This window comes from Gorilla gorilla, chromosome 15 (genome assembly GCF_029281585.2).
Source record: "Gorilla gorilla gorilla isolate KB3781 chromosome 15, NHGRI_mGorGor1-v2.1_pri, whole genome shotgun sequence".
Classification (NCBI taxonomy): Eukaryota; Metazoa; Chordata; class Mammalia; order Primates; family Hominidae; genus Gorilla; species Gorilla gorilla.
Window position 1 is genome coordinate 86,135,837 of NC_073239.2, and position 26,336 is coordinate 86,162,172.

The 26,336-nt window shown below is 47.5% G+C and overlaps 2 protein-coding genes and 1 long non-coding RNA gene across 13 annotated transcripts in view; 2 read left to right on the plus strand and 1 right to left on the minus strand.

The window, feature by feature from the left end:
• The window catches only part of EXD2 (exonuclease 3'-5' domain containing 2), a 51,044-nt gene extending 44,579 nt beyond the window's left edge, over positions 1-6,465 (plus strand). For all 5 annotated transcript variants that reach the window (XM_004055351.4, XM_019010112.3, XM_019010113.3 and 2 more), the window contains 4 exons: positions 170-276; positions 528-663; positions 1,696-2,052; positions 5,003-6,465. In XM_004055351.4, the coding sequence (XP_004055399.2) occupies positions 170-276; positions 528-663; positions 1,696-2,052; positions 5,003-5,219 (817 nt within the window). In that variant the 3' untranslated portion in view covers positions 5,220-6,465. The remainder of the gene's footprint in view (positions 1-169; positions 277-527; positions 664-1,695; positions 2,053-5,002) is intronic.
• The window catches only part of LOC115930607 (uncharacterized), a 64,496-nt gene extending 39,928 nt beyond the window's left edge, over positions 1-24,568 (minus strand). Inside the window, exons 1-4 of one of the 3 annotated variants that reach the window (XR_010130777.1) lie at positions 24,430-24,568; positions 21,177-21,441; positions 15,077-15,903; positions 13,664-14,757 (exon numbers count right to left, since the gene is read on the minus strand). This is a non-coding gene — a long non-coding RNA (uncharacterized lncRNA). Of the gene's footprint in view, positions 1-3,189; positions 3,337-13,663; positions 15,904-21,176; positions 21,442-24,429 lie in introns of those variants that run through there. The other 2 variants (XR_008671540.2, XR_010130776.1) reach the window with 2 other exon arrangements.
• The window catches only part of GALNT16 (polypeptide N-acetylgalactosaminyltransferase 16), a 97,487-nt gene continuing 94,899 nt past the window's right edge, over positions 23,749-26,336 (plus strand). For 3 of the 5 annotated variants that reach the window (XM_063697931.1, XM_063697929.1, XM_031001954.3), the window contains exon 1: positions 23,949-24,607. In XM_063697931.1, the coding sequence (XP_063554001.1) occupies positions 24,431-24,607 (177 nt within the window). In that variant the 5' untranslated portion in view covers positions 23,949-24,430. Of the gene's footprint in view, positions 23,887-23,948; positions 24,608-26,336 lie in introns of those variants that run through there. The other 2 variants (XM_031001953.3, XM_063697930.1) reach the window with 2 other exon arrangements.

Consider the following 26,336-nt stretch of genomic DNA (forward strand, 5'->3'; position numbering starts at 1 on the left):
GCAGGTGAGGATTAAACATGGTTTCTTACTCTGTTTTTTCCATAGTGGTGTGTTTGACCTTAGTGTTGAGAATAGTTTTGAGTCACTCAGAAGAGAGCATGGGAAGGCAACAGACATTTTGACCCACAGTTAGCTTCCGGTTTGAGATTTCTCTTTCCTTTCCCTGCAGAAAATCACCTCTTTATGATAACTGCTTTCTGCATGCTCCTGATGGACAGCCCCTCTGCACTTGTGATAGAAGAAAAGCTCAGTGGTACCTGGACAAAGGCATTGGTGGTATGAGATTCAGCTGTCCTTGTTTATCTCTAATTAGGTGCATTGGATGCTGGCAGGAGTGGGGAGTGAGATAAGGAAGAGGGAGGGATAGAAGGCAGAGAGACCGTGAGATGCATGGGACTGGGTAGGCACAACCCAGAAATCATGTTCTCTGTCAGGCCATAGCAGAGAACAGTGAAGGTAGTGCTGCTTCTTGGGTGTGGTGGTGGGGGCAGGGGGAACAGTCAAACACTGATGTCTCTTCTCTTAAGAGCTGGTGAGTGAAGAGCCGTTTGTGGTGAAGCTACGGTTTGAACCTGCAGGAAGGCCCGAATCTCCTGGAGACTATTACTTGATGGTTAAAGAGAACCTTTGTGTAGTGTGTGGCAAGAGAGACTCCTACATTCGGTGAGTGCGGCATTGGGCCACCCTGGTTGTCTGTGGCAGATGGAAATTGCTTTTGTAGCCATATACAGAGCCTTTGGGGGCTGTGGCTGAGTCTGTCCACTTTGGCTGAGAGGCTTGTTCCTAGTATCCAGCTTCCCCAAGAGCTTTGGTATTCTGCTGCCCTTGCTATAGTGGCCCTTACCCCTCCTGAGCCGTTTCTCAGTTTCTGGAGTGCAACACCATACTCAGTAATGGTCTGTCATGGGGACAGTGGTTCCCTTTTGCTCATGAAAGACTGAAGACCAGTTCCTTCAGAAGCTGTGTCCTTCTCATCCTCTCTTGACTGGCTCACCAGGTTTTTGAGCCATGGTTTTATTCATGGAGTATCCAGATGTCCTGAAGCCTGCTCTGTGTTGTAATACTGTTTCACATCAGGGCCCCTGCACCATGAGGGTGAGGCTGCCGACTACGTCTGAGTGCCCAGACACTTGGGCTTTCTCCCTGGCTTCTGTGGAGTCACTCACTTTCCTCCTTTCTCCCCTGCAAAGTGAGACAAAGTCATTGCTGCCAAGAGTTTTTCCTGAGAGCTTAGTTCTCCTTAGAAAATAATGATGAACCTGGTGAACCAGGGAAATAGAGTAAGGTATTCCTCAGATGAAGGAAATTGGCTTTTTCAGGTTCCTAGGCCTTCTTGAGAGAGTTGTTTTCCAGGTGTCAAAGGCCATTAGAGTATCTTTTCAGTTCTCTGAGACTTTCCCTTCTGGGAGCACAGCCTTCTCAGAGGTTGTTATTAACCTCTCACTATGCTGGCCCTCCATTGAAGCCCACAGCAGGTGGTCTGTACTTACTTGCAGGAGAGAGGAAGCTAAGACACAGATGGGCTGAGAGTGGAATAGGTGATACTGCCTTTCTGTGATCTGTGTTGGGCGGTGGTGCCCAAGGCTTCTCAGTCATGGTTAGGCCCCAGTTAGAACCCCAGTAGCCTGTCTGCTGTCTTCCCGTGTGCTCTGTCATACACTTATGAGCGCTGCTTTCTGGCTGGGCTTGTTCCAGGAAGAACGTGATTCCACATGAGTACCGGAAGCACTTCCCCATCGAGATGAAGGACCACAACTCCCACGATGTGCTGCTGCTCTGCACCTCCTGCCATGCCATTTCCAACTACTATGACAACCATCTGAAGCAGCAGCTGGCCAAGGAGTTCCAGGCCCCCATCGGCTCTGAGGAGGGCTTGCGCCTGCTGGAAGATCCTGAGCGCCGGCAGGTGCGATCTGGGGCCAGGGCCCTGCTCAACGCGGAGAGCTTGCCTGCTCATCGAAAGGAGGAGCTGCTGCAAGCACTCAGAGAGTTTTATAACACAGACATGGTCACAGAGGAGATGCTTCAAGAGGCTGCCAGCCTGGAGACCAGGTACAAAGCACAGGAATTGTGGAATGTACCAGGGACATTAACCCTCATTACTTAGTGAGAATGCTTGCCAGGGAGGGGGCATTGGCTGCTTAGGCACAGTGCCTAGCCTCATGCTTCACCTAGTAGGTGTCTAGTAGTTTAAGATACCTTGGAAGTGGAATAGAACAATCTACTTGAGGATTTCCTTTCCATAGGAAACTTGCTTTTGTGAGGTGCCTATCTTTGACCTTTTTAAAGATCATACACTTAAGTTCGGTCATTTTTGTGATTAGCGTGCGAGTGCAGTTGTGGTGGAGCTGCATCTTACACATTCTATGCAGACGTAAATCCTCATGCCAGCACATGAGATGAAATAATAGTCCAATAACACCCTCGAAGTTCTGAAGTTCCCCATGAGATACAGTACATTCACCCCTCAGTATCCATGGGGGATTGGTTCCAGGACCTCCCTTGGATACTAAAATCCACCAATGCTTAAGTGCCTGATATACAATGGCATAGTATTTGCATATATCCTGCACACATCCTCCTGTATACTTTAAATAACCTGTAAATTACTTATAATACCTAATACAATGCAAATGCTATGTAAGTAGCTTTTATATTTTATTGTTTATGAAGTAATGAGAAAAAAGTTTGTACATGTTTGGTACAGATAGTACAGATAGTTTTTTTTTTTTTTTCCAAATAGTTTTGTGGTTTTTTTGTTTTGTTTTTTTGAGATAGTATATGGCTCTGTCACCCAGGCTGGAGTGCAGTGGCACTATCTTGGCTCACTGTAACTTCCACCTCCCAGGCTCAAGTGATCCTCTCACCTCAGCCTCCCAAGTAGCTGGGACTACAAGCATGCACCACCACACCCAGCTAATCTTTGTATTTTTTGTAGAGATGGGGTTTCACCAGGCTGCCCAGGCTGGTCTCAGATTCCTGACCTCAAGCAATCCACCTGCCTTGGAAGAACTGGGATTACAGGCATGAGCCACTGTGCCTGGCCCCAAATCATTTTGATCTGAGGTTTGAATCCACAGATGCAGAACCCACAAAGATGGAGGGCCAATTCTATGTGTGGTTTTGTGTCTCCGACTTTATACAGGTCTGTGAGAACTGTGACTAATGAATTCATGGTTCCTATCTCACCTGCACTCCAGGGTATCAGCTCACTGAATGGAATGTTGAGCAGAATTGCTGTTACTATGTAAATTACTTTTCTCTTTTTTCCTTCCTTGCTTTCTCCCTCATTCTCCATGAGTACATAGTTGAATTCTTGTGACACAATGCAGTATTCTGAAATGAGAAATGAATGGGCACGTGGCTCAGATGGTAAGAGCTCTGGGCTACCATGCGCAGTTCTGCCTCCCAACTGTCACTGTTTCCAACAGGACCAGGAGTTGAAATAAGGGAACTGATAAGTTCACAAAACCTTGAGAGTGATGCTGGTTTTTGTTAACTGAAAAATAAAAAAGTAACTCCAATTATAAGCAAATATTTAATTTTTTTAGAAAACAAAAATTTTTTTACTCTGATCCATTACTACTGATCCATTACAGATACTGCAAATATTTATTGAACAGTTATTTATAGATATACTATATCTTGCAGCAAACCAGCTAATAAACTTCACATAAATTGCCTTAATTGTTTCTCATGACAACCCGACAAAGTAGGATTTAGATTTCTTACTGGTTAACTGCTACTATATCTTAAATTTAAAAAATCTTTCAGGGTTTTAAAAGAATTATAGAATTTTATCCCCATAACTATTTTGTGAGGTTGTAGAATAGATGTTGTTTTGTAAGTAGCTGGGATTACAGGTGTGTGCCACCACACACGGCTAATTTTTGTATTTTTAGTAGAGGCAGGGTTTCACCTCGTTGGTCAGGCTGGTCTCGAACTCCTGACCTCAAGTGATCCTCCTGCCTTGGCCTCCCAAAGTGCTGGGATTACAGGCATGAGCCACCACGCCCAGCTGCCAATATGTTTTCTAAAGCAGCTAAACCTCCCCTTTCGGCCACAGACTTTTCTAACAAATTCATCTTGCTGAATTGGGTAGATGAATGCTGGACTTGTGACTGAGAAGAACAGTTGTTTGGAGACAGGCAAGTTAGTGGGAAGCGCATGAGCTAAATATTAATAATAAAGTGTCTGCAGATACCCAGAGACGCCAACACTGCTGGGGTGGCGGGCGTCTTGGGAGGGAGGATTGAACATGGGGTATGGATGTAGGGAGAGGAGAGTGTGTGTGGGCAGGGTGCTTCCTTGAGGAAGGTCATCTTTATTCACAGGAGGTGAAAGCACCATTCACACAGCATCGGAGCAGTTTTTTAAGGACTCTGCTTAGTTAGGAAGGAGGGAGGCATTCATCTTCTCATTTAATGGCACCATTTGCACAACTGAGCAACCATGGAAACATTTCACTGTGACCGAAACACTTCTCACCACTGTGGCTTGGCATCTTTTTGTGAGAAAAAAGGCTCTAAAGAAATATGCTACCTTGCATTTGACATTCAGTTATTAAATTGTGTTGTGAAAAAGTGTAACATGTGGGCCGATTTAACAGCCTCACATAAATACTGTGTCCCAGAATGAACAACTTAAAAGAGGGGTGAACTGGTCACTGGGTAATCCTGGAAGAAATGGAAGACCAGCATTCTTCATCCATTATCAGCTGGATGGTAGTGCCCCTCTCGTGGGAGCTGAACATTATGAAGTGGCCTTCCTGTCAGTAGAGCTCAGAACCCTCAAATACCTTCTGTTGGGATTGCGAGTCGTATGTTCAGACTATAAAAAGGGCAGAGATAGGAAAGAGGATGTTTCGAAAACACCAAAGTAACTAACCCTTTAGGAGTCCTTCAACCTCCCCAGTTACCCTTGGCGCGCAGCATTTGAAGCTGTCTGTGAGGCCATCCTGCACTTGTTTCCCTCAGACACTTTGTTTTTCATGTTTTGGCAGAATCTCCAATGAAAACTATGTTCCTCACGGGCTGAAGGTGGTGCAGTGTCACAGCCAGGGTGGCCTGCGCTCCCTCATGCAGCTGGAGAGCCGCTGGCGTCAGCACTTCCTGGACTCCATGCAGCCCAAGCACCTGCCCCAGCAGTGGTCAGTGGACCACAACCATCAGAAGCTGCTCCGGAAATTCGGGGAAGATCTTCCCATCCAGCTGTCGTGATAGCTGCTTTCCTCCCAGTTAGGACAGGTGGGAAGCTGGAGCCAAGGTTGAAGAGTCGCCTCTTCCCATTTTAGTACATCATTAATTGTCAAAGCCTGGGTGACACAACTCAGAATACTAACCTAGACTAATCCCAGGATGCTTCTGCTGGAGCAAAGATATTGTTTGAAGGAGAGTTTATGGTTTTGGATTTTAAACGGGCAGGGTCTTTTTTCCTCTCTTATTTTTGTGGACAAGAGAGGCCTTCGCCTTTATTTTTACTCTCCCTCTTCTGCTGTCCCTGTGCAGAGGAAAAATGAAGAATTCTCCCAGAAGTGACTTGTCAAGACTTAAAAAAAATGTTTTTAATGCATTTCTTCCTTGTCTAGTGCCTCGGTTTATCTCTAACAGGGGCTGTCCAGTATATCGGTCCTGTTAGGAGGGGAGAAAAAGTTCTTCCAAAGGCTGGAGAAGTGAACAAGGAGTCAATTCAACTTCATAATTATCATTTCTTTGGCTTCATGCTCTCCCGTAACTCATGTGGTTGGGATCCATCCCATCTGGGTCACTTCAGTCTACTTCACGTACTTGAAAAGGCTTTCCTTTACACTTCCAGGACCAAACAGCAACTTCCTGCCACACACTTCCACCCTATCACTGGGAGAAATCCTTTTCTGAAAATGAGCCTTTGACCTGGGTGGGGCAGAAAGAACCACAAACTCCATCTCCCAATAGAACTTTGAAATTCACTCAGCTTTTCCTTTCATGCTGTTTGTTGCCTGCTTGTTGCACTCCTCCTGCCCCAGAACTGCAAGATTTTTAGCTTCACCCCTTTCTGAGAGTAATGTTATCTTTTATCAGAATCAGTATCAGTTCCCCTGTATTCTGTGCTTCATCGAATTTGCAAGACTGACCTCTTTTAAGCATTTAATTCACTCCCAGAGTCATCTGGTCAGGTTGCAATATGAGGACTTCTCTGTCTCCTCTGAAGCCTGGGACACTGAGCTTACTTAATACATTAGATGTTCAAAAGAGGAGCGTTGTTTCATCTTTCAAAATGTTAGGCCATCACTTTGAGTATAAAATCGACTTATTAATGATTAGTAATTTTTCTAAAGTATTGGGAAAACTTTCTTATTTTATAAGATCTTAACAAGCTTAAAAAAGAATTTTATGACCAGAATCCAACAAGAGCTCTATTTTGGAATTGTGCCCAAGTTGGTGATGTTTACTCTAAAATTGATAATAAAACTACTTGTAAGCACAAGGCTCACTGGATGTAAATGTAAAACTTCACGACTTTATAAAACTGGCGTTCCTAGGGGAGGGGCTATTTATCCTACAGGTCCCTGCCTCCTGGCAGTGCCATGGTATGTGTGCATGGATATACCAGACACAGTCACCATCGGCCATCAGTAGCAGCCCATGAACCCACGTGCACATCCTGCATCTTGCTCCTCTGACCCTTCATTCCCACTTGTCTTCAAGCAGGCATTTCTGGGATCTAAACTAGAAATCCTTGAAAACAAATAGTACCAGCTACTTTGAGGAATGTGCATTCACTATAGTGGGTTATTATGGGGTCTCTGCCTCCTGGCTATGTTATGTGGAGCCCAGGAGTGGAGGAGAGCCGTGGAAATAGACGGGGAGAGGCTGGTACTTGGGTTGTGGTAATAGTCAGGCTTGCCACAAGAGGGCACTCATAGATTTGTTTTTATATTCATTCTTGAGAAAAAAGCAACTGGTTACTGAACGTAACTCATGACTTATGTTTCAAATTTTGCATAGCTGATTTTAAGTCATTTTGATAGCTTTGCAAGAAAAATTTTTCCTTTGAAACAAGGGAATAGGGCTGTTTCATTTTCTTTCCTTCTAATCCTCATGCCAAGAGGTGAGAAACACTTAAGGTCATTTAAGGTGCTAGGGAAAGGGTTTTCCCATGGAGCTTTCTGTGAGGCGCAGTAAAATAGAGCCAGCAGCAAAGTAGAGGAAAAAGCCAGACTGCGTCACACAAGATTTCTCATCCTTTTCAGGAGACAGTCACTGTGTAGATTTGAATCTTTTTTCTTTGAGTCTGCTTTGAACTTTAGCAGGCTTTTCCTAAGACTGACAATTGTCGTCTTAAATCAGAGATTTGAGGGTAGACTTATTTTATGGTAAATGTCTATTTTTCTGATATAAAAGTAACAATGCTCATTACAGAAGAGTCTAAACAAAGAATAAAAATTAGCCATCTTCTCGCCATCTAAAACAGCTAAACTTTGCTGATATGTTTATGAATTTCCTTTCAGTATTAAAAAGTGCATATAAGGTGTATATTTACACAAAATTGAAGGTCATACATAGATACAGGTTGGTATCCTAACTTTACCCTCTCACTGATTAACATGGTATCACGAGTAACTTCCTATGTTTTTAAATCTTTGAAAATAGATTTCTAGTGGTTCTACCTTATCCATCCCCACACTGTTGAAAATTTTGGTTGTTTCAGATACTTTCATTATCAATGATGATGTGATAAAGTTTCTTGTATATATCTCTTTGGCTCTATCTTTGGTAATTTCTTAAGAATGGAATCTTAGAATTGGATTGTGAAGAGGGGGATTCACATTGCTGGGGCTAAGTACAAATTGACATCACCTTTTAGGAATGAAATGCTTCTCTTTGACCCTTTAGCTCCAGTGTCCCAGCATAGTCACTGGGCTTCATAGGAGTAGCAGTGAGAGGACAGTGTCACAGCAAGGGCCTCTCTGCATGCTCCCTGATCATTGTGTTTGCAGGTTCAGCATCTCTTCTTGAGTCCTTCCCTTCTTCCAACCTTATTGCCTCATTTCCCCCTTGTAGTCAATGTTTTTTGGAAACACTGTTTATTTTAAAATAAAAATGTAAAAAAAAGGTAAAAAAAATAAAATTTTAAATTTTAAAATATAGGCTGTAGGCAGATGTTTTTCCCCTGCTACACAAACAATTAGTGATTTGCCATCCCAAAGTGAATGAGGCACAATATTCAGGGATTTGTTACCGCTTAAGAGCACAGCCATAAGTTACTTATTCTTATCCATGTCACGGATAGAGATCAGATGACAAAATGTGTTCTGTTGAAATAAAGCCATTTTAATCCTGCATTTTAGACTCTTAAGAATCCAGCAGGCAGAAAGAGGTTTTGTTCACCTTCCTATTCTGCCTATTAGTTTGGGGCCCTAACATTTGACTGTAAGTTAAGTTCTTAGTTTACCCTGCCTCTCAATTTTTCATTCATTTATTTATCCTTTCTTCCTTTTTTTCCCCTTCCTTATGTCTCAGCCTTATAAGAAGTATCATTTTTTCTTTTAAAGGAGATATTTTCTCAGTTTGCTAGTTTACTAATTATTATGTATTTTAAATGAATCTTTCTTTCTGGTCTTTTATGTTTCCTATTATAAGATGGTCATTTTTTTTTTGAGTACCTAATTCCCTTAGGGGTACACTGAGAATCAGTTTCTGTTGGAAGAGATAAACTAAAAGAGGGTATAAGAATGATTCTTGTTTTGATTAACTATTGATTGATATGAATAACATAAAAATAATACATAATCTCCCCAGTACTTTTTTTTTTTTTTTTTTTTTGACATGGTCTCACTCCAGACTGGAGTGCAGTGGTGCAGTCATGGCTCACTGCTGCTTCAACCTCCAGGGCTCAGGTAATCCTCCCATCTCAGCTTCCCAAGTAGCTGGGACTACAGCCTTGTGGCACCACGCCTGGCTAATTTTTTAATTTTTTTGTAGAGATAGAGTCATGCTTTGTTGCACAAGCTGGTCTCAAACTCCTGGCCTCAAGCCGTCCTCTCACCTTAGCCTCCCAAAGTACTGGGATTACAGGTATGAGCCACTGTGCCCAGTCCCCCAAATACTTTTGTTTTGGAATTCAGGTACAATTTTCAGGCATTCACCAAGATACCCCTTGTGCAAGAGCCCAGCACCTTCTGCCTGTCCCAGTCCTGGAGCAGTTTTGCATCAGGCAATGGAGCAGGGATGATGTGCAGCCACACAGCCCATGTGTTCAAAAGTACCTGTTCCACCAGCCTTCTAGGAGACGTATTAGTCACTCCCTTTGCTTGAGGAAGCAAGGCCTTGCTTAAATGCTAACATGTTATTTAGAAAGGTGGGAAGTACATTAGACCATTGTTTTTTTTTTAACCAGCTTTATCTGTGGCCAACTCTGGTTGAAGGGCCCTAGAAACTGGGTAACTGGACCAAATGGTTAATTATTTGAGAGATAATCAAGAACTGCCTTTGCAGAGGAATAGAGTTGTCAAAGGACCTAGTTCATGCATCCTGGGTTGTACCCCCTTCTGATGTGGTGCAGACTGCCTCAAAGGTCATTTTGTGTTGTGACTGAATGGAGATAGTGTCATACCCTCCAGACTGAACTCAAAGCATTTGCTTTTTGCTATTTGTTATTCTCGAGTTTTTCTCTCTTGTTGGATGGGTAGCCTGTTGCCTTTCTCCCAGCATAAGCTTCAAAAGCTGCTGAGTTTACAGGCAGCATTATTATAAGCATGATGTTTGGGTTCAGAATATTCCTGAGTTGAAATGGCTACTTAGAATCTGCTTCTGCTGCTGCTGCTTTTTTTTTTGTTTTTGTTTTTGTTTTTTTGAGACAGAGTTTTGCTCATGTCACCCAGGCTGGAGTGCAGTGGCGCAATCTTGGCTCCCTGCAAACTCTGCCTCCTGGATTTAAGCGAGTCTCCTGCTTCAGCCTCCCAAGTAGCTGGGATTACAGGCGTGCACCACCGCACCTGGCTAATTTTTGTATTTTTAGTAGAGACATGGTTTCACCATGTTGGTCAGGCTGGTCTCGAACTCCTGACCTCAGCTGATCTGCCCGCCTCAGCCTCCCAAAGTGCTGGGATTACAGGCATGAGCCATCGCACCCGGCCCCTACTTCTGCTTCCTAAAGATCTCCCTTCTCAGGCTGCAGCACGCCAGGGCGGAGTTGAGATTCTGGCCACTCAGGCCACCAGGGTATCTATTAAGTCCTGGGTAAGAAACAGAATTTTGAGCTTAGTCAGCTACAGGGGGCTGAAAAGGAATGAGACAGAAACATGGCTAATTTTAAAGGAGGTATGTTTATTTGTTTAGTGGGGATGGGGTGGGCTGGGGGCTTGTTCATGAACTGAACTTTAAATTTTGCTCTTTCCTATACCTAGTTCTGTCATGTATTGGAGGATCAGAAAAAAGTGTGCTGGTGACTGAGATTCTGGTTCCAGCCACCAGCTGTGTGCCTTTGGACAGATCACTTTTCTGGGCTCCTTTCTGTATCTATAGAGGTTTGAATTAGATGTGCCGTAAGGGCCCTCCTAGCTGTAGCATTCTGTAATCCACCCCACTGTTTCCTTATGTGGCCCTTTCCCTTGAGTACTGTGTACTTTCTGCTTTGTTGCACACTCTCCTCCCACCCCCAGCACTGGGAATGGAGACTGCATGGAAAGAAGGGTAATGAGGGAAGCAGGATGCCACACCATGGCCTCATTGACTAGGGAGAAGCCTGCTCTCTCCATCTGGTGTCAGAATACCTGTCTCACCAGAGATGTCTGTGTGTGGGGAACTCACATTTCCCTATCGCCCAGTCCACTGAATAATCAGAAAGAGAGAAGGGAAATCTGTATGTTTAACCACATTGCCAGTGCTCTAGGATTTAATAGGAGATAAGTGTAAAAGGGAAATGAGGCAAGTGTGCCAGGTGTTGTAGATGGGAGGATATTGAGTGGGGAAAGACTGTTTCTCATTTTAAGGATAAAGAAATTAAGATTTTATATATATATATATATATATATATATATATATATACACACACACACGTATATATACATATATATGTATATATACATATGTATATATACACACATATATGTATGTATATATGTGTATATATGTATGTAATGGATAATTGAATTGGGTACTTTGAAAAAAAAACCTTAAACCAATAAGTAAAAATACTCTTTCTGTGTTTTGTGTGTGGTGTTGTAACAGCCCAAGAATATTGGAGGCATCCACAGTGTTAACATGTTCTTACCCATCCATGAGTGCTAAGACATGAAGAACTCACAGGGAGACAGGGAAGCATCTCTGGAGCCTGTCTTGTATAACCCTGACATGCCTTGGACTTTGTCCTGCTTGCCTTTGCCTTTGCCTGGGCATCAGCTAGACAGACATGTGCAAAATGTAAAGTTTGCATTTTATAAGCTGCTGAAGACATTTCTCTCTCTATATCCATCCCCTATGACCTGACAGAAAATACAATTTCTAGTCCATCCTTGTGCTTAGTTTCAGTCCCAAAGTGGATTGGCTTTTCATTGTGTAACACAGATTTGTATCAAATGTGTTCATCTTGGAGCTCTTTCCACAGTAATCACCTAGATCTAGACATGAGCCCCTGCTTTCTACCAAATTGGGGTCCTTTTGTTGTTTGTTTCAGAAAGAGTAAGCAGCTAGCCAAACAGGAAGCTCAACTACATTTCTCTGCCCTCTCCTCGATGGACCCTAACTTTATCTAAAATTCTGAAATTTCTCCTTATATCCCATGGAATCAACTAAAGCCCTGTTGGCTGGCTTCGTTTCTTTTTAATCAAGATATGTATGTTTGGCCCTGGAGGTTTGGTAAGCCTGAGCTGTTGCACATATGGCTCCCTCTGAGTTCTTGGACACAATGAGCAGGACTAAAGTTGGCTACAAAAAGGAACAGAAGATGACTTAGGTTAGTTTTTCTTTTTTAAATGTTATACAAGTGCAGAGCACTTGGCTGCCATCCCCCTCTCAGACCATCAACAGAACTTGACCTTGGCCAAGATTTTGCCTCATCCTCTCGGCATTTCAGCATAGAGTTGCGTTTCAGCCATGGAATGCTTAACCAAAAGCACATGCTGTAGTGGTGGTTTCCAAAGAGTAAGTTTTTGCAAAAAGTCCACATAATGTTTCCTCATAACAGCAGCTTTCTCTGAACCATCAACCCAACAAACCTCTAAGTGGTGATTTTTTGGCTTATTTGTCCACAAGGACTGTGATTTTTTGTTTTGTTTTTAGCAATACTTTATTAAAGTGCAGTATAAGTAACATATGATAAAGTGCACACATCTAAGAATACAACTCAATGAATTTTGACAAATGCATATATCCATATAACCACCAGGGGCTGGTGTTTTTAATATTTTGTGAAGCACCTATTCTAATGATGTACGTTTTGGGATTGGAAGGTTGTGCATTCTTCTAGCTGAGAAAATTACTATAAAACAGTAAATCCAGATCAAAATGTGATGAAGATCCACCTTCCACAGAGAAAGTATTAATAGAATATAAGGCTAGGGTGTAGGAGAAGTGGCCCAGGAAAGCCATCCATGCAAATTTTGTTTCCTTCCTACTTGAAAGGGTTGGAGATGAGAGGTCCGTCCTTCCCTGGCTCATAAGCCCATGAGTTGTGTAAAACACTGTTCAGTAAGGCAGAATATAAGTCCCCTTATATATTGAGTCCAGACAGTTTTCCCTTTTGTCACATCTAGTGGGTTTGGTTATTGCAAAGCTTCATGTTTGTTTTTAGTAAGTTAATTTTTAAAAATAGGTAAAATGTGCACATAGTATAAAATTTTTAAAAAACATATAATGAAAATCGCTCCAGTCTTTCTGCCCTCCTTGAAGGCAACCAGTGTTACTATTAATTTGCATCCCTCAGAGAGATTGTATGTGTGTGTGGTTTTGTTTTGTGTTTTAATTCCCAAGTTTCTTATTTGGTCGCGAACCAATAATATTCTCCACCCCTTTGTTTCACACTTTAGGCTCTAGTTTAGGGCATTTATGCAGAAACGTTTTGGATACTGCAGCCTGAGTAGGACTACTTCTTTTTGTTCTGTACCACGAAGTTCATCCTCTATATCTGTCAGCTGGTTCAAAAGTTCATGTTTCTCACAGGATTGGCCATGGGTTGAGAATCATTGAAGCTGTGTGTTTATTATAGTGGGCCCTCTCTCTCTCTCTATATATATATATATTTGAAATTTTCCATTAAAAATGTTCTTTAAAAACTCAGTCTTTTGTTTGTTTTAAAGTAATGCTTAGTTGCAACCTAAAAGCAAACCATAGATTAATCTCTAGACAGAACCCCCTGCCCCACCATCCAAGTCAGACATTCAGAGTTCCCAATTTGCAAATTGTGACCTAGGATGGTTATTCACCTTTACAAGCCATCCTTCTGTTTAAACATAGGATTGACTTCGAATTTATTTTGAAAAGCCAGCTTCTCTGGCAGGTAAAATTTGATTTATACACTAATTCTTTCAAGAATATGAATCTCATGCACAACAGAGGGCTTATATTCTGCCTTCTTGAACAGTGTTTTACACAACTCATGGGCTTATGAGCCAGGGAAGGAAGGACCTCTCATCCTCAACCCTCTCAAGTAGGAAGGAAACAAAATTTGCATAGATGGCTTTCCTGGGCCACTTCTCCTAGACCCTAGCCTTATATTTTATTAATACTTTCTCAGTGGCAGGTGGATAAGGAGTCAGGTCTTCTCCAAATTAGAACTTCCCGAAGATACACAGTCCAGAGAAAGGAGCGAGGCTGTTGGTGTTTTCCAATTCAAGTCCCGTATGGTTTCCCTAGGGCCATTTTACCCTTGATGCCCTTTCATGCTCGCTCCTTTGTCTTGCCATAGTCTAAACACCCAAGGCCTCTCGGTCATCATTAAGAATATTCCCTCTGGTCAGGGAGTGCCCTTTGAGCATGCCCTTAAGAGCAGCTGTCAGATTTGAGCAGCATCTGCTTTCTGACAAGCTTGAAAACAGGATGAAGGAAGCCATTGAGTATTTCCCAGTGGAAATGGTACCACAAGCTGCCTTTGGGACTGTGTTCAATATGCAAGGAGTTTAGTGGCCTGGCAGCTTGGGTGGGGGTGGGGGATGTAAGTGTGGGTCATTCAGCATGGAGCAGGGATCTTCCCCATCCTGAATGGTCTCAGCCATGTCATCCATGCAGGGTCCTAATGCTGGAATCCTTCCCTCAGCCTTTGGCTCCAGCCTTTTCTGGGCAGGGAAACTGAATGAGGCAAAATGCCTGGTGTGTTTTAAATAGATTCTTCTTGTGGCAGCCAATGAGTCCAACAGCTTGGAAGGTGAGTGACCCTTCCCGAGAGACTTATGTTGTGCCATTTCTCTTGTCCCTAGCCCCTGGAATACTGACCACCTCGGCTCCTCCTGCCGTCCTCCCCTCCGACCTAAACTCCAGTGATGTTAGCCATCCTCTTGCTGCTCCCTAGATGGACTGTCTTCAGGCTTTTCTGGTTTTAGTATTTATTACACTTCCCACTTGGCTTTTTCTGTCCCCAAAGCTGATTTTCCTCATGCTATTTGTCCACTCCACCCAGTGCACATCCCCATCTGCTGCTGCTTGTCTGACTGTCATGGCTTCCCGATGATCTTCTTGCCTCCACCTTCCCGTGGCCTGCTAGGGGACAGCCCAGCCCCACCTGGGCCTGTGTGCAGCTGGGGAGGCAGGAGAGGCTGCTCATTGCAGTGGCAAACACTGGGGCCTGCAACGTGAGGTCAGCAGTCAGTGCTCCAGCACAGCCAGGACACCCCAGATTGAGCATGGGCAGCGTGCAGAGCCATTTTCAAAAGAGTATCTTTTAGCAAAGAGAGTTAGTACTTCAGAAGACCAATGTGGCCTCTTCCCACCCTATCCACGGAGACCACTTACAAGACCTAAGCACCATGATCTCTGGATTCCCAGTAAGGGGTCATACAAAGGAAGGACATGAATATTTTTTACTTGCTAAGGGGAGATTGGCTGTGTTGATTCTGGAAAGATGTAGGGTATGGGGAATGTGAATGGACAGTAGAGGCTCCTACCTTGAACAATCTCGGCTGTGGGGCAAGTGAGAGCTCCAGACTAGGAAGCAGACCTCAGTGATGATGGCTATTCTTGGCAGTGTGGCAGTGCCATAAGTCGGTGAAACAGGTAATGGGGGGGATCAGAAATCTGAGGAGGGGCATAGAGAACATAGGACACACAAGTGATGGGCCAGCACCCATTAAAGGTTAGAATCAAAAGAGGAAGGTCAGGTGGAGGCTGGATGTCATGAGGGAAAGTTGATGAGGAGCCGGCACTGGGGAGACCAGGGCAGCGGGCCCCTGCCAGAGACCCTGCAGCTCAGCTCTGCCACATGGAGGCAAGCAGTTTGGGGATAAGGCCAGGAACAAAGGGATCTGTGAGGACCTTGTCTCCTACTCATCTCTCGCCCTTTTATTATTTTTTATGAGCCTGTCCTCATGTTATATTAGTAGTAGAAAACAAACAAAGGCAGTCTGCATTTGAAAGGGATGGCACAGCCTGGAGAATTTAAGGCTAGATGTACTTCCCCTTTTGCTGAATTCTTAGGCCTCTTTGCCCATCTGGTGCTGGAGCTATGGGGCCAGTCCCTTACTGGAGCACTCTGAATGGAATCCCTACACAGCTCGACAGCTCAGATGAGTGCCGGCGGCAGGGGTAGCCAGCAGCGGGTGTGCACCCACAGAACCCCTCCAGGCCCATGGGGCAGCCAGGGGAGCAAGGCTGTTGGCCAGCCTGGCTAGAGAGGGACCCTTAGGGAGGTTCTGGTCTGAAGGCAGCTTCCAGCGTGTGACTCCAGCTCAGTCACTGGGCTCCTCTTCCCCTAGGCACTGAGCTGCAGAGAGGCCTGAGGTAGAAGAAAGAGGAAGGAAAACTTTTTTCTTGCTGGAAAAGAATTTTAGGTAAAGAGGTAAAAAAAATTGAAAAGGCACAAAAGGGTATACAATGAAGGTCTCTCTCCTACTCATGCTCCCCTCAAACTCCCCTCCTCAGAGGCATTCCCAGATGTACCAATTTCTTGTACATTCTTCCAATTTCTCCTTTTTTAGTCTGCTGTAATCCAGAAGTTTCCAGATTCTTGAACAAATGGACTATTTTCAGTTGTTGGGATGTGTGTGTGTGTGTGTGTGTGTGTGTGTGTCTGTGTGTGTGTAACATGTAGAGGGGGGAATCAAATGATAATAAAGAAAATTGTATCCTAGTTGATTGCCCATCATTCTTGCTGAGGCAGGGAATGGTTTAAAACATTAAAACAAGTAAATAGAATTCTAAAATGCTAGCACTTGAAAGGACCTTCCAAGTACTTTTTTCTTTCTTCTTTTCTTTTTTCTTTTCTCTTCTTTTCTTTCTTCCTTTTTTTCCCAAAGCCCTCCCCATAAACATGAGGAAGAGGCCCAGATAAGTGACTTTTCCAGGGTCACCATGCTAGCTGACAGCATATCAGCTACTGAAGTGGAAATTAAAGCAGTGTTCCTGGAATTGGTATATATCTTGAAGCTGTCAGCAAGGCTGAAGATATCCATCGATATATTCTGAAGTGTCATTTCTAAAACCCAGGTTTCCCATCTCCCAGTTGTCCCAGTTGCCCAAGAAAATACTGTGTGCGCCATCTTTAGGTAGTGGTCTTTGTAAAGATAAGTGATTCAGAGGTGGAAGGAAAGACAAATGATCAGACATGGATTTAGAAATTTTCTCTGGTGGACACAAATAGGAGGAAAGAAATTAGTAATTCTAGGAAAAGCCTGAAGTCAAATTCCAATTGAAAACAGAGCATGTGCACACATGCACCCGCCCACCCACCCATACACAAGTACTGGCAGAAGACAGAAGATGGCTGCCGGCAAAGTCTATTGTCTGTCTATCCTGCTGGGCTCCGGGCTGAGATTCAGGGTCCAGGTAGAGGCTGTGAGAGGCAGCATAGCGCCATCCCTCTGCCAAAAAACTTGCAGCCCTCTGGCTTACTGTCACTGGGCAGGTATTTTCTTGTTGGGCAAAAGGGATAAATGTCAACTTAGACTGAACAACTAAGAAGACAAGCTGTGCGTGGGGAGGATGTGCCTGGCCATGCCACCATGGAGCTCTGCCACCACTGGCTCCATGAGCACTGATAGACAGCCCCAGCTGTTTCCTACCATCTACCAGGAGGAAACTCCATAAAATTTACATGCTGATAAAATGGCAGGATGATATTTTAAAATCCTCCCTGTTTTGGCATCAGCTCCAGACACTGTGAGCAATTTCAGTGTCCAAGCCAGACTGATGGGCCTTTTGATGGCTTCAGAGGGTGGCTTCAGTGAGAAGGGGACATATAGGGCTGTAAACATTGGCTGTAAAAGCCTTCAATTGCTTTGAAATGGTAAATTTCCAGGCAATGTAGATCTGATGTTATATGCCTCCTGCATTAACAGCTTTTTCTTCCCGTTCAATTATTTTGACTGGTAAGGGAGTAGAAATTATACTTCAAAATATATCGATGGATATTTTCAGCCTTGCTGAGAGCTTCAAAATATGTACCAATCCTGGGAACATTGCTTTAATTTCTACTTCCCAGTTTCACAAGGAAAATGGAGATATCAGTTATAAGCACCATTAAACTGAAGGAAATGCAGGACCAGGACTATGGATCTCTCTTCAAATTCTCTTTGGTCTTGTCACCTGACCTTTTTGATATGGAAACAAATTTTATTCAAACCCTAGGTCAAGGGGTCCATCCTGGGTTTCCCGATAAAGCAATGGGTATTCCTAAGAGACTGGGTCCAGGGACTTGAATTAAGGCATCTGACAGAGGCAGAAAAAAATGCCAGTTTTCTGTCTCTCCATCTTCACACGAGGCATCCAGAAGCCCTCATCTCTGACAACATGGCCTTTCTGCCATGCCTAGGTGCTGGGTACATAGGCAGCCACCCAGCAACATGTTCACCCCAGTTGTGTTTCTGGCTTTCTCATCTCTACCTGACTGGCGACGTCCACTCTCCCTGAGCTCCAGATCTGGATTTATAGATGCCTTCCTGGACCGACCACAGACAACTCAAGTTCACTGAACACACCTCCCAAATTGGCTCCTCCTTCTATATTCCCCATTTCAGTTAATGGTTACATTACACCAAAGCACTAGTCTCCTAATCAAGAAACTTAACATGCTATTCTCAAATCCTTTCTCTCACATCCACCTCAAACTGACCACCAAATCCTACCCTCTTTCTCTCCTGCTTCAGTGTTACTGCTCTAATCTGTGCTTCTGTGGAGCTCTATTATATCATCTTGTGATTTTTTTTTTCCTCTGAGGCAGGGTCTTGCTCTGTCACCCAGGCTGGAGTGCAGCGGCATGATCATAGCTCACTGCAACCTCAAACTCCTAGGCTCAAGCTATTCTCCCCACTAACCCTCATGAATAGCTAAGACTACAGGCATGCACCACCATGCCCAGATAATTTTTAAATTTTTAATGGAGATGAGGGCTCACTATGTCTCCCAGGCTGGTCTCGAACTCCTGCTCTCAAGCAGTCCTCCTGCCTTGGCCTCCCAAAGTGCTAGGATTACAGGCATGAGCCACCACACCCGGACTCATCTTGTGATTATCTATGTGTATTTCCCCATTGTCAATTACTGGACTCTTCAGAGGCTACAACCAGATTCTATTAATTTTTGTATCCCCAGTACCTAGAAGTGCCTGGCATGGTAGGTGTTCAAGAAGGAAAGGAAAGGAAGGGACTGGAAATTCCACGCCAATGGGCAATCAAGCACTGGCTTTACAGTCTGAGTGGGCTATTTGGCATTTTCATGGGACAGAATGGGGAGTAGCAGCAGCTGCCACCCTCAATATTCATTCATTCATTTACTCTGCCTAGATATTTAGCGAGTGCTGCCAAGATGCCCAACACTGTGCTAGAAACTCATGATACATAAAAGGAGGCTGCCAGGCTCTGCTTAGAGGAGCTCCCATTCAAGGGAAAGACAGGCATGTGGTAGGCACTAACCTGGCATCTTGGGCCATGTAGTCTGATCTGAGGACCTTGGCCACCCAGCTCTGCGGAGGCTACGGAGAAGGGGAAGGGGCTCAGGAGAAGGTAGTGGAGACGGGAAGGTCAGAGAGGCCTTGGAAAGGGCTCTGCCTCTGGGATCAATTCTGCTGAGGAGTGGTTTTATTTATGTATTTCTCCTTTGTACAAATTCCTTGCTTGTTAATGAAAATCATTTGACACATTTCTAATTAGCCTGCAGCCTCTGCAATCCTATTATTCCCAAATGCAACACCTGGGTTATTTCATGATCCCTAGTAACATTTATGGTTCTTGCAGTTGTCCACCAGAATTGGGGTCATTCCTTCTGCTACTTCTCATGGGACCACAAAGGACTTTCTCTCCCCCCTCATCCTGGGGCAGGAGGGTTTGGCCCTGGCTCCATGACTTGGGGAGGAAGCACTGGCAGGGGACGCCCTACGCTGGCCCGCCCTGACCCTAAACGAATCACCTCCTTTGTCTGTGCTCTAGTCCTGTACTCATTTCTCAAGTGCTTGGCTTAAGAGAGAAGTGCATTTTTTCATAGAGCTACACTGCCTTTTTTCCTCCCTCCCTCTTCCTCTCCCTTTCTTCCATCAATAAATACCTATGCGATCGCATTCCAAGGGCTTCAGACAAACAAACAAACAAACAAAAAAACAAATACTACACACTAACAAGCATGTACTATTTGCCACTACTATAGGCACCAGGGAAACAGTGGTAAGGAAAATATACAGGAACCCCAGTCCTCTTGGAATTTATACTCCAGTGGCAGAAACTAATAAGTAAGAAACCAGGGTTATCAGACAAGTAGGAGGAGGAGGATTGACAATAAGAAAACCGCCAAGTTCCTTTCAAAGAGCTAAGTCCTTTCCTCCATCTATAATGGTTTATAGAAACTACCTTATAAATATCTTTTCCTTAGAGACGATTGGTGCATTGAGTGCGCTCAGCTGGCAGTGGGCAGCGCATGCTCCACTTTATGCTGGCACCTCCGTGGGCATCAGTCTCCTCCCCTGTGGAAGGGGGATGATTGCGCCTTCCTCACAGGGTCGTTGTGAGTATTCTGAGATCGTGTATCAGCACATTGCCTGTTGCTTGGTAACATACATTCTGTCCACCATCCCTGCCTTCTTTCCTGCTTAGAGCAGACATGGGCCAGTAAGGGTATCCAATCAGGTCCCTTCCCTACCTTCTGGGCCCTGCTGCTGCGGACAGAGCAAGAGCTTCTGAGCTGGCCCAGCACCTCAAATGGGAGGCTGGGGCCCTGCTCTGTGCCTCTCCCCTGCCTTGCCTCCAGCCTGCTCAGCAGAGGCTGTGGAAGATGCAGCCACCCACCCACGGGCAGGACAGTCTATGACTGCTGGACATTAGCCATGGCCAAAGAGGCTGGCATCAGGTCTGTTCTTGGCAGCAATAGTGAGCAGTCCCTTTCAGGAGGCCCCTTTCACCTCCAGCAGCCAGCAACAGCCTGCAGGAGAGAGCCCCTGGGGGGTGCTTATGAGGCACTGGATTTTACATGACTTTATTTCATCCTATCTTTCCCAACAAAGTTGTGAGGTAAGAGCTGTCAGTGCCCCATTTTGCAGTTGAGGAAACTGAGGTTAAGAATTTGCCCAACCCACTCTCTTAATTTGTGACAGGATCAGCATTCAAGTTCAGGTTGTCCAATTCCAGAGCCAGGGCCTTACACTGAGCTGTACCCTTTCCCCCTCGGTTATCCACTCCTCCACAACCCCCACACCAAAGGCCCAGAGGCAGAGAGCTCTCTGGGGCATCTGGGAGCCCCAGGGGCATGTGGAACTTTGCCCAGCTTACCCTGAGTGCTGGCTTTGACAGCTTTAAAACAATATGAACTGTGCCTAAGAGAAATCCTGAAAAGGAGGAAATGCAAGTTTGAAGTGGCACAGTTGATGAGACCCCCCCCACCCCAGGACATCTTGTATCCCTCCTTTTATGGATGAGAAAATGGAGAACTGTGGGCAGGGAAAGTGAGGCTCCTGCATACAGAAATTCAGACCACACTGCAGATTTCCCAGTGGCCTCAGAAGCCCTGTACTCGTACCCAGACACAAGCGTTGAAAATGGCACAGGACTTAAACCGAGCTTCACCACTTACTTGCTGTAGGATTCCAGGCAAGTTGAGTAGCCTTTGAGCTTCAGTGTCATCATCTGCAGTTGGGGATATGATCATCCTTAGCTCAGGGTTGTAGGGGCTTTAGAGACAGTATAGGTGAAGTGGTGGCACAGTGGCTGGCACCTGGTAGGTACTGAGTAAACTGCAGCTATTATGATCACTCTTGTTTTCACAGTTCAAAGTATGTGAAGAAACAGTGAATTCCTTAGGTGTTGCTTTGATTCTGTGATGCTGCTGGAGTCCATTCCTAGTACCAGAGAGGAAACAACACTCATTGTCATTTCTGAGCATTGAAACCTATCCCAGGGAGGGCCAGTTCTGCACCCACTTGGGATTACAATCTGAAACAAAGACCACAGACTGTAGCCAAGGTGGCAATTCCTGGTCTTTAGCTCTGCCAGAGTGCCTATGGCTTCAGGCACATTACTCCACCTCTGTCTATGTGGAATTCCTGTCAGTCAAATGAGCATGGTAATTACTTGCTGTCTTACCCCCACCCCACCCCCATCATCCCCCAGGGAAGTGCCCAACTAAGGAACAGCTGTGGTGAAGTCATCTAGAGAGGCTACGCTTCACTTCTGTGCAGTCCTTCTGGTGGTGGGGGCCAAGCAAACCTTCTCTCAGGGACAGAACTACCAGGAGTGACCATTTGGGGCAGATATATAGCATCCTCACCACTGAGCCCTGGGCAGTAAGTGGTGAGATGTGAGAAACCCTGCCACATTCCAGCCCATCCCACCCCTCCCTCCTTCCCCACATGGAGCCTTCCTTTTGGAGTCACCAGAAGCCCCATCTGCCTGGTTTCAGTCAGCATGGTCCAGCTTCATCCCTGTGCCGAGGGGTGAGTTTGGAGCCTTTTACCAGGAGGTGATAGGTGATGTGATGTCTTTGAATCCCACATCCAAAGGCAACTAGAGATGCACAGACCAGGCTGCGATGAGGGGAGGAGCCTATGACAACAGGGCTACTCCCCAAGTTTTCACCTGGCTCACCTGAGAGATGTGTGAAAATGGGGGCACCAGGAGGGTAGTTCCCTTACATTTTCTTGGTTGACCTGAGAGTCCTGTGGAGCCTGATTCCCAAGGAGCAAGGTCTTTCCTGGCCTCCCACAAATGGCACCACTGGATCTGCCCCGTGATTCCTGCGGAAACCAGACGGTGGTTTGGCAGTGGTTTTCTCCATCTATGCAAACAAGCCCTGGCCCCTGGCGCAGTCTTATTAAACTCCCCAGGGGAGAGAGACCTGGGAGAGCATCTGGCGTCTCCAGACTCCTGCCCCTGTTGTGACTGCCCACACCTTATGCCTGAAATTCCCCGCTACTTGTGTAGACCCTTTGTGAGGCCCTCTTTGCGCATTCTCTTCTTTCTAGGTCCCATTCCTGCGTGGGTCACTTTTGGACTTGTCTAAGTGTCATCGTAATTAGTCTTCTGAGTGAGGATATCGTATTGCAGTAATGACCCTGGGTTTTCCTCAGCAAAAACCCAACTAGGGTTTCTTCACCTCAACAGAAATGTATTGAGCATCTATTATATGTGCGGTTCAGTCTCGAGTGCTGGAGAAATGGAGAAAAGCCACCTGATTTTACTTCTGTCTGTCAGGGTGGTGCTCATGGGATGCTTGTTGGGGGGCATGATGCTGTGACTTCAGTTTGCCTGATTCCCCAGATGGCTTCATTTAGAGGCTGGACCCTATGTGGGTCTTCGGAGTAGCCATGGTGTCCAGCAGTGCCAGCAGGAAGCAGACTCCTCAACAACTCTGCCCTGGCATTCAAGGACCTCCTGAGTTCAGACTCACCCAGCCTGGCTAACCTCAACTCCTATCAAATCCTAGGCCCCCTGCAACGCCTGGCAGCTCTCTCTCTTGAACACATCAAGCTCTTCCATCCTCTGGATCTTTGCAAGGCCTATTTCTGCAGTCTCTCCCCTGTCCTCACCTCCCCCTTCCTTGCCTCTTAAGTGATTCATCCACCTTTCTGAGAGCTTTCCCAAAGGCCACCTTACAATAAATTATTTCTTCCTCTGTTGGATCCCTACTTTGTTGTTACACATCTATTCATTGAGCGCTCTGTGCCCGACACTGTGCTGGTTTCCTAAAACTCATCTAAGTCTCTTGCTTTCTGCCTGGAGTGAAGAGTAGTTCACGCCTGATTCTCAGTGCCTCTAGGGCTGGAGCGGAATCTCAATGTCTGTGTCCTCGTCTCTCACCACCGCGTTTTGCACTTTGTCGAAAGGTGTCAGATGGAGAGATGGCTTCTAGACTGGGCTCTGCCCACTAATTAGCTGTGTGGCCTTGGGAGAATCATCCGGCCTCTCTTGCTGCCCTTCTTTCCGATGAAATAATGCTGACGATGATATTTCAGGGTTGTCCAGGGGTCAATGAGGCGGGATAGAGGGAAGCATCGTGAAATCTGGGAGCCCCAGGCCAGCGAAAAATGTGGAAGGGCCGTACCCCCACTCTCCTAGCACTGGGTGTGAGGCAGCGTCGTTTCCCCTTCGCTCTCTTCGAATGTCAAGTGCACCAGCTTCCAATCCCTCCTCTGGGCGGGCCCTGTCTGGCTAATCTCAGCTGCAGATTCCAGTACAAACTCAGGACTCTCCCCCGCCCAGCCGCCCCTACACAAGGACTCGCCGAACACACCTTGAATCCCGCGCCAGAGCGCAGCCCGGAACTGCAGCTCGCGGCGCGGGCCCAGGTCGGGGGTCGCGCGTCTCCAGTCGGTGACTCAGGGCCGCTCGGCCCGGGGGTGGGTGTGGGTAGGCAGGACCGACCAGGGCCGCGCGGGGGCAGCTGCCGGGCGTTCGGTCACCTAGCGGTGGGAGCCGAGGCTGGCTTTGGCCAGTCGCCATTCCGCCGCGGGCGTCTGTCTCGCCGGGTTCCCGGGCGCGGGAGGAAGGCCCGCGCCGCTTCCCACTCGGCGCGCTTCTCTCCCAGTGCGCAGTGGCCGGGTGGGTCAGCCGGCGGCGGCTGGAGCGCAGGGCCGGCCCTGCGCGCGAATGAATGGGCGCCCGGGGGACGCGCGCGCTCGGGGCTGAAGGGCATTAGGACCGTGAGGATCGCTCCGCGATCCTGTCTCTCCCTATCACCCCCCCGCCCCCCCACCTCTCTCCTTTTTCTGCTCTGCAGGACTGAGCAGCTAGGCGTGAGCGAAAACAAACAGCTGGGGCTGCGAGCGCCCCCGCCCCGGCCCCGAGAGCACGCCGGCCCAGTCCCCCACCTGGGGCGCCCGTCTGCCCACCATGAGGAAGATCCGCGCCAATGCCATCGCCATCCTGACCGTAGCCTGGATCCTGGGCACTTTCTACTACTTATGGCAGGACAACCGAGCACACGCAGCATCCTCCGGCGGCCGGGGCGCGCAGAGGGCCGGCAGGAGGTCGGAGCAGCTCCGCGAGGACCGCACCATCCCGCTCATTGTGAGTACGCCCCGAGCGTCGGGCGGCCAGCTAGGGAGCCGCGGCGCGCGTCCAGCCCCTGCGCGGCGGCCGAGGGCGCGGGGCCCGGCCAGGGGCTGAGTGCCCGCTGCGCCGGGCCGGCTTTGTATATGTTGGAGCATTCCTGCCCGTTGTTATGGCAACCTCTGCCGTGCGGCGGGGCTGGGGCGCACCGACTAAGGGAGGGTGACAGAGGGTGGGGGCTGGGAGAAAGTGCTGCAAGTTTGGTGGGCCCGGCGTGCGCGCGCGGCTGGGAACGTGGCGGCTCTCCAGGCTCTGTGCTGCCGGGGCCGGGAGTCTGGGGGCTGCAGGAGCCTAGTGTGCCCCGGAAGGCTGCCGGGCCCAGCGCGCGGCGAGCGGGCGGTGGGAACTACTCGCAGCCGAGCGCGTAGGTGGCAGTGCGCAGCCCCTCTCCAGCCTTCTGGGGGCAAAGGACATCGGGTGGGGGCGTGGGTAGGGGAAGGCTCTCTAGGCGCTGCGCCTGGCTTCGAACCCCCTTCTGAGCCGGGGTCAACTTGAACCCGCTTCTTCGGCGCGGACACCCAGCTCCCCCGGAGTTCTCTGGGTTGAGGAGAGGTCTCGCACTGTACGCGTCTCTCACTCCCAACATTAGGGTCCGCCACCACGGGTAGGTGGGCAGTGTCAGCGCCCGAGCTTGGGGATACCCTTGCATGAAGTCAGCCTCGCGACATCTAAGCGGGCAGGGAAACAAAGGCAGTGTGGCACAGCGGGGGCGGCGGCGGGGCTGCGGGGGCCCTTGGCGCTCTGGGGACCCGGGCGGGGGCGTGCGGAGCCGCAGCCGCCCTGCAGGGGGCGATCCTGTCGCCGTCTCCGTCCGAGCCCCAGGTGACAGAGCTGTGCGTGGCCAGGCAGGGGCACCTGTTGAGGCGGGAGGCTTTGGCACCCGCCGAGAGTGCGCTCGAGCGGGCGCGTTCTTCCAGACGGGGGCGGTTGGTGGACGAGAGCCTCGGACGACCCTCGGGAACTACCAGGGCGGGGCAGCCTGGCCGGATGAGGACCAGGAAGAGGAGAGCCGAGTGGGGCGGGGGTAAAGGAGTGAGGAAGCGTGGCGATTCCGACAAGGAAAGATCTGGGCCTGGGGGTGGAGGGGTGAGGAGCTCCGCGGGGGAGGTGCAAGGTCCGGAGGGCTGAGGCTTGTGTGGAGCCGAATTCGAGAAACGCATCCAGACGCGGATCTGAACCCCAGGAATATCGGGAAGTTCATTGGAGAGTGTCCCCTCGTATTCCCATCCTGCCCCAGATTCCGAGTCCCCTGCAAAGGAAACATTATTTCAGGGCTTTGCCTGAGGAGACCTGGGGGGGGGGGGGGTGAGGTTGTGGGTTTTGTCCTAGATACCAGTCTGGGTGAACTCTCTGGGGGCAAGCCTGATTAGATGCACTGTTCCCTTCTGGGCTGTTCTCCCAGGGCACTGTTTCCAAAGCACTTGTCGCCCTTTGGACAGAAAACTGATAAGGAAAAGCCTCCTGTGCTGAGACCCCAGAGTGTTGTGATCTGAGCGGAGGGACAGGTTGGAGCTGGAACTGTCCAAACCAGCAGTGGCCTCCAGACCCCAGGGAGCTTCCTCTCCAGGAGCCCAGGCTGCCACATTCATACTCAGTGGCAGGAAGAGCCCTAGTCTCAGGCAAGGCAGGCTGGCCAGATGCTCTGTCCCTCTTTCTGGTGAGGCGATGGGAAGAGGGTCTGAGTTGG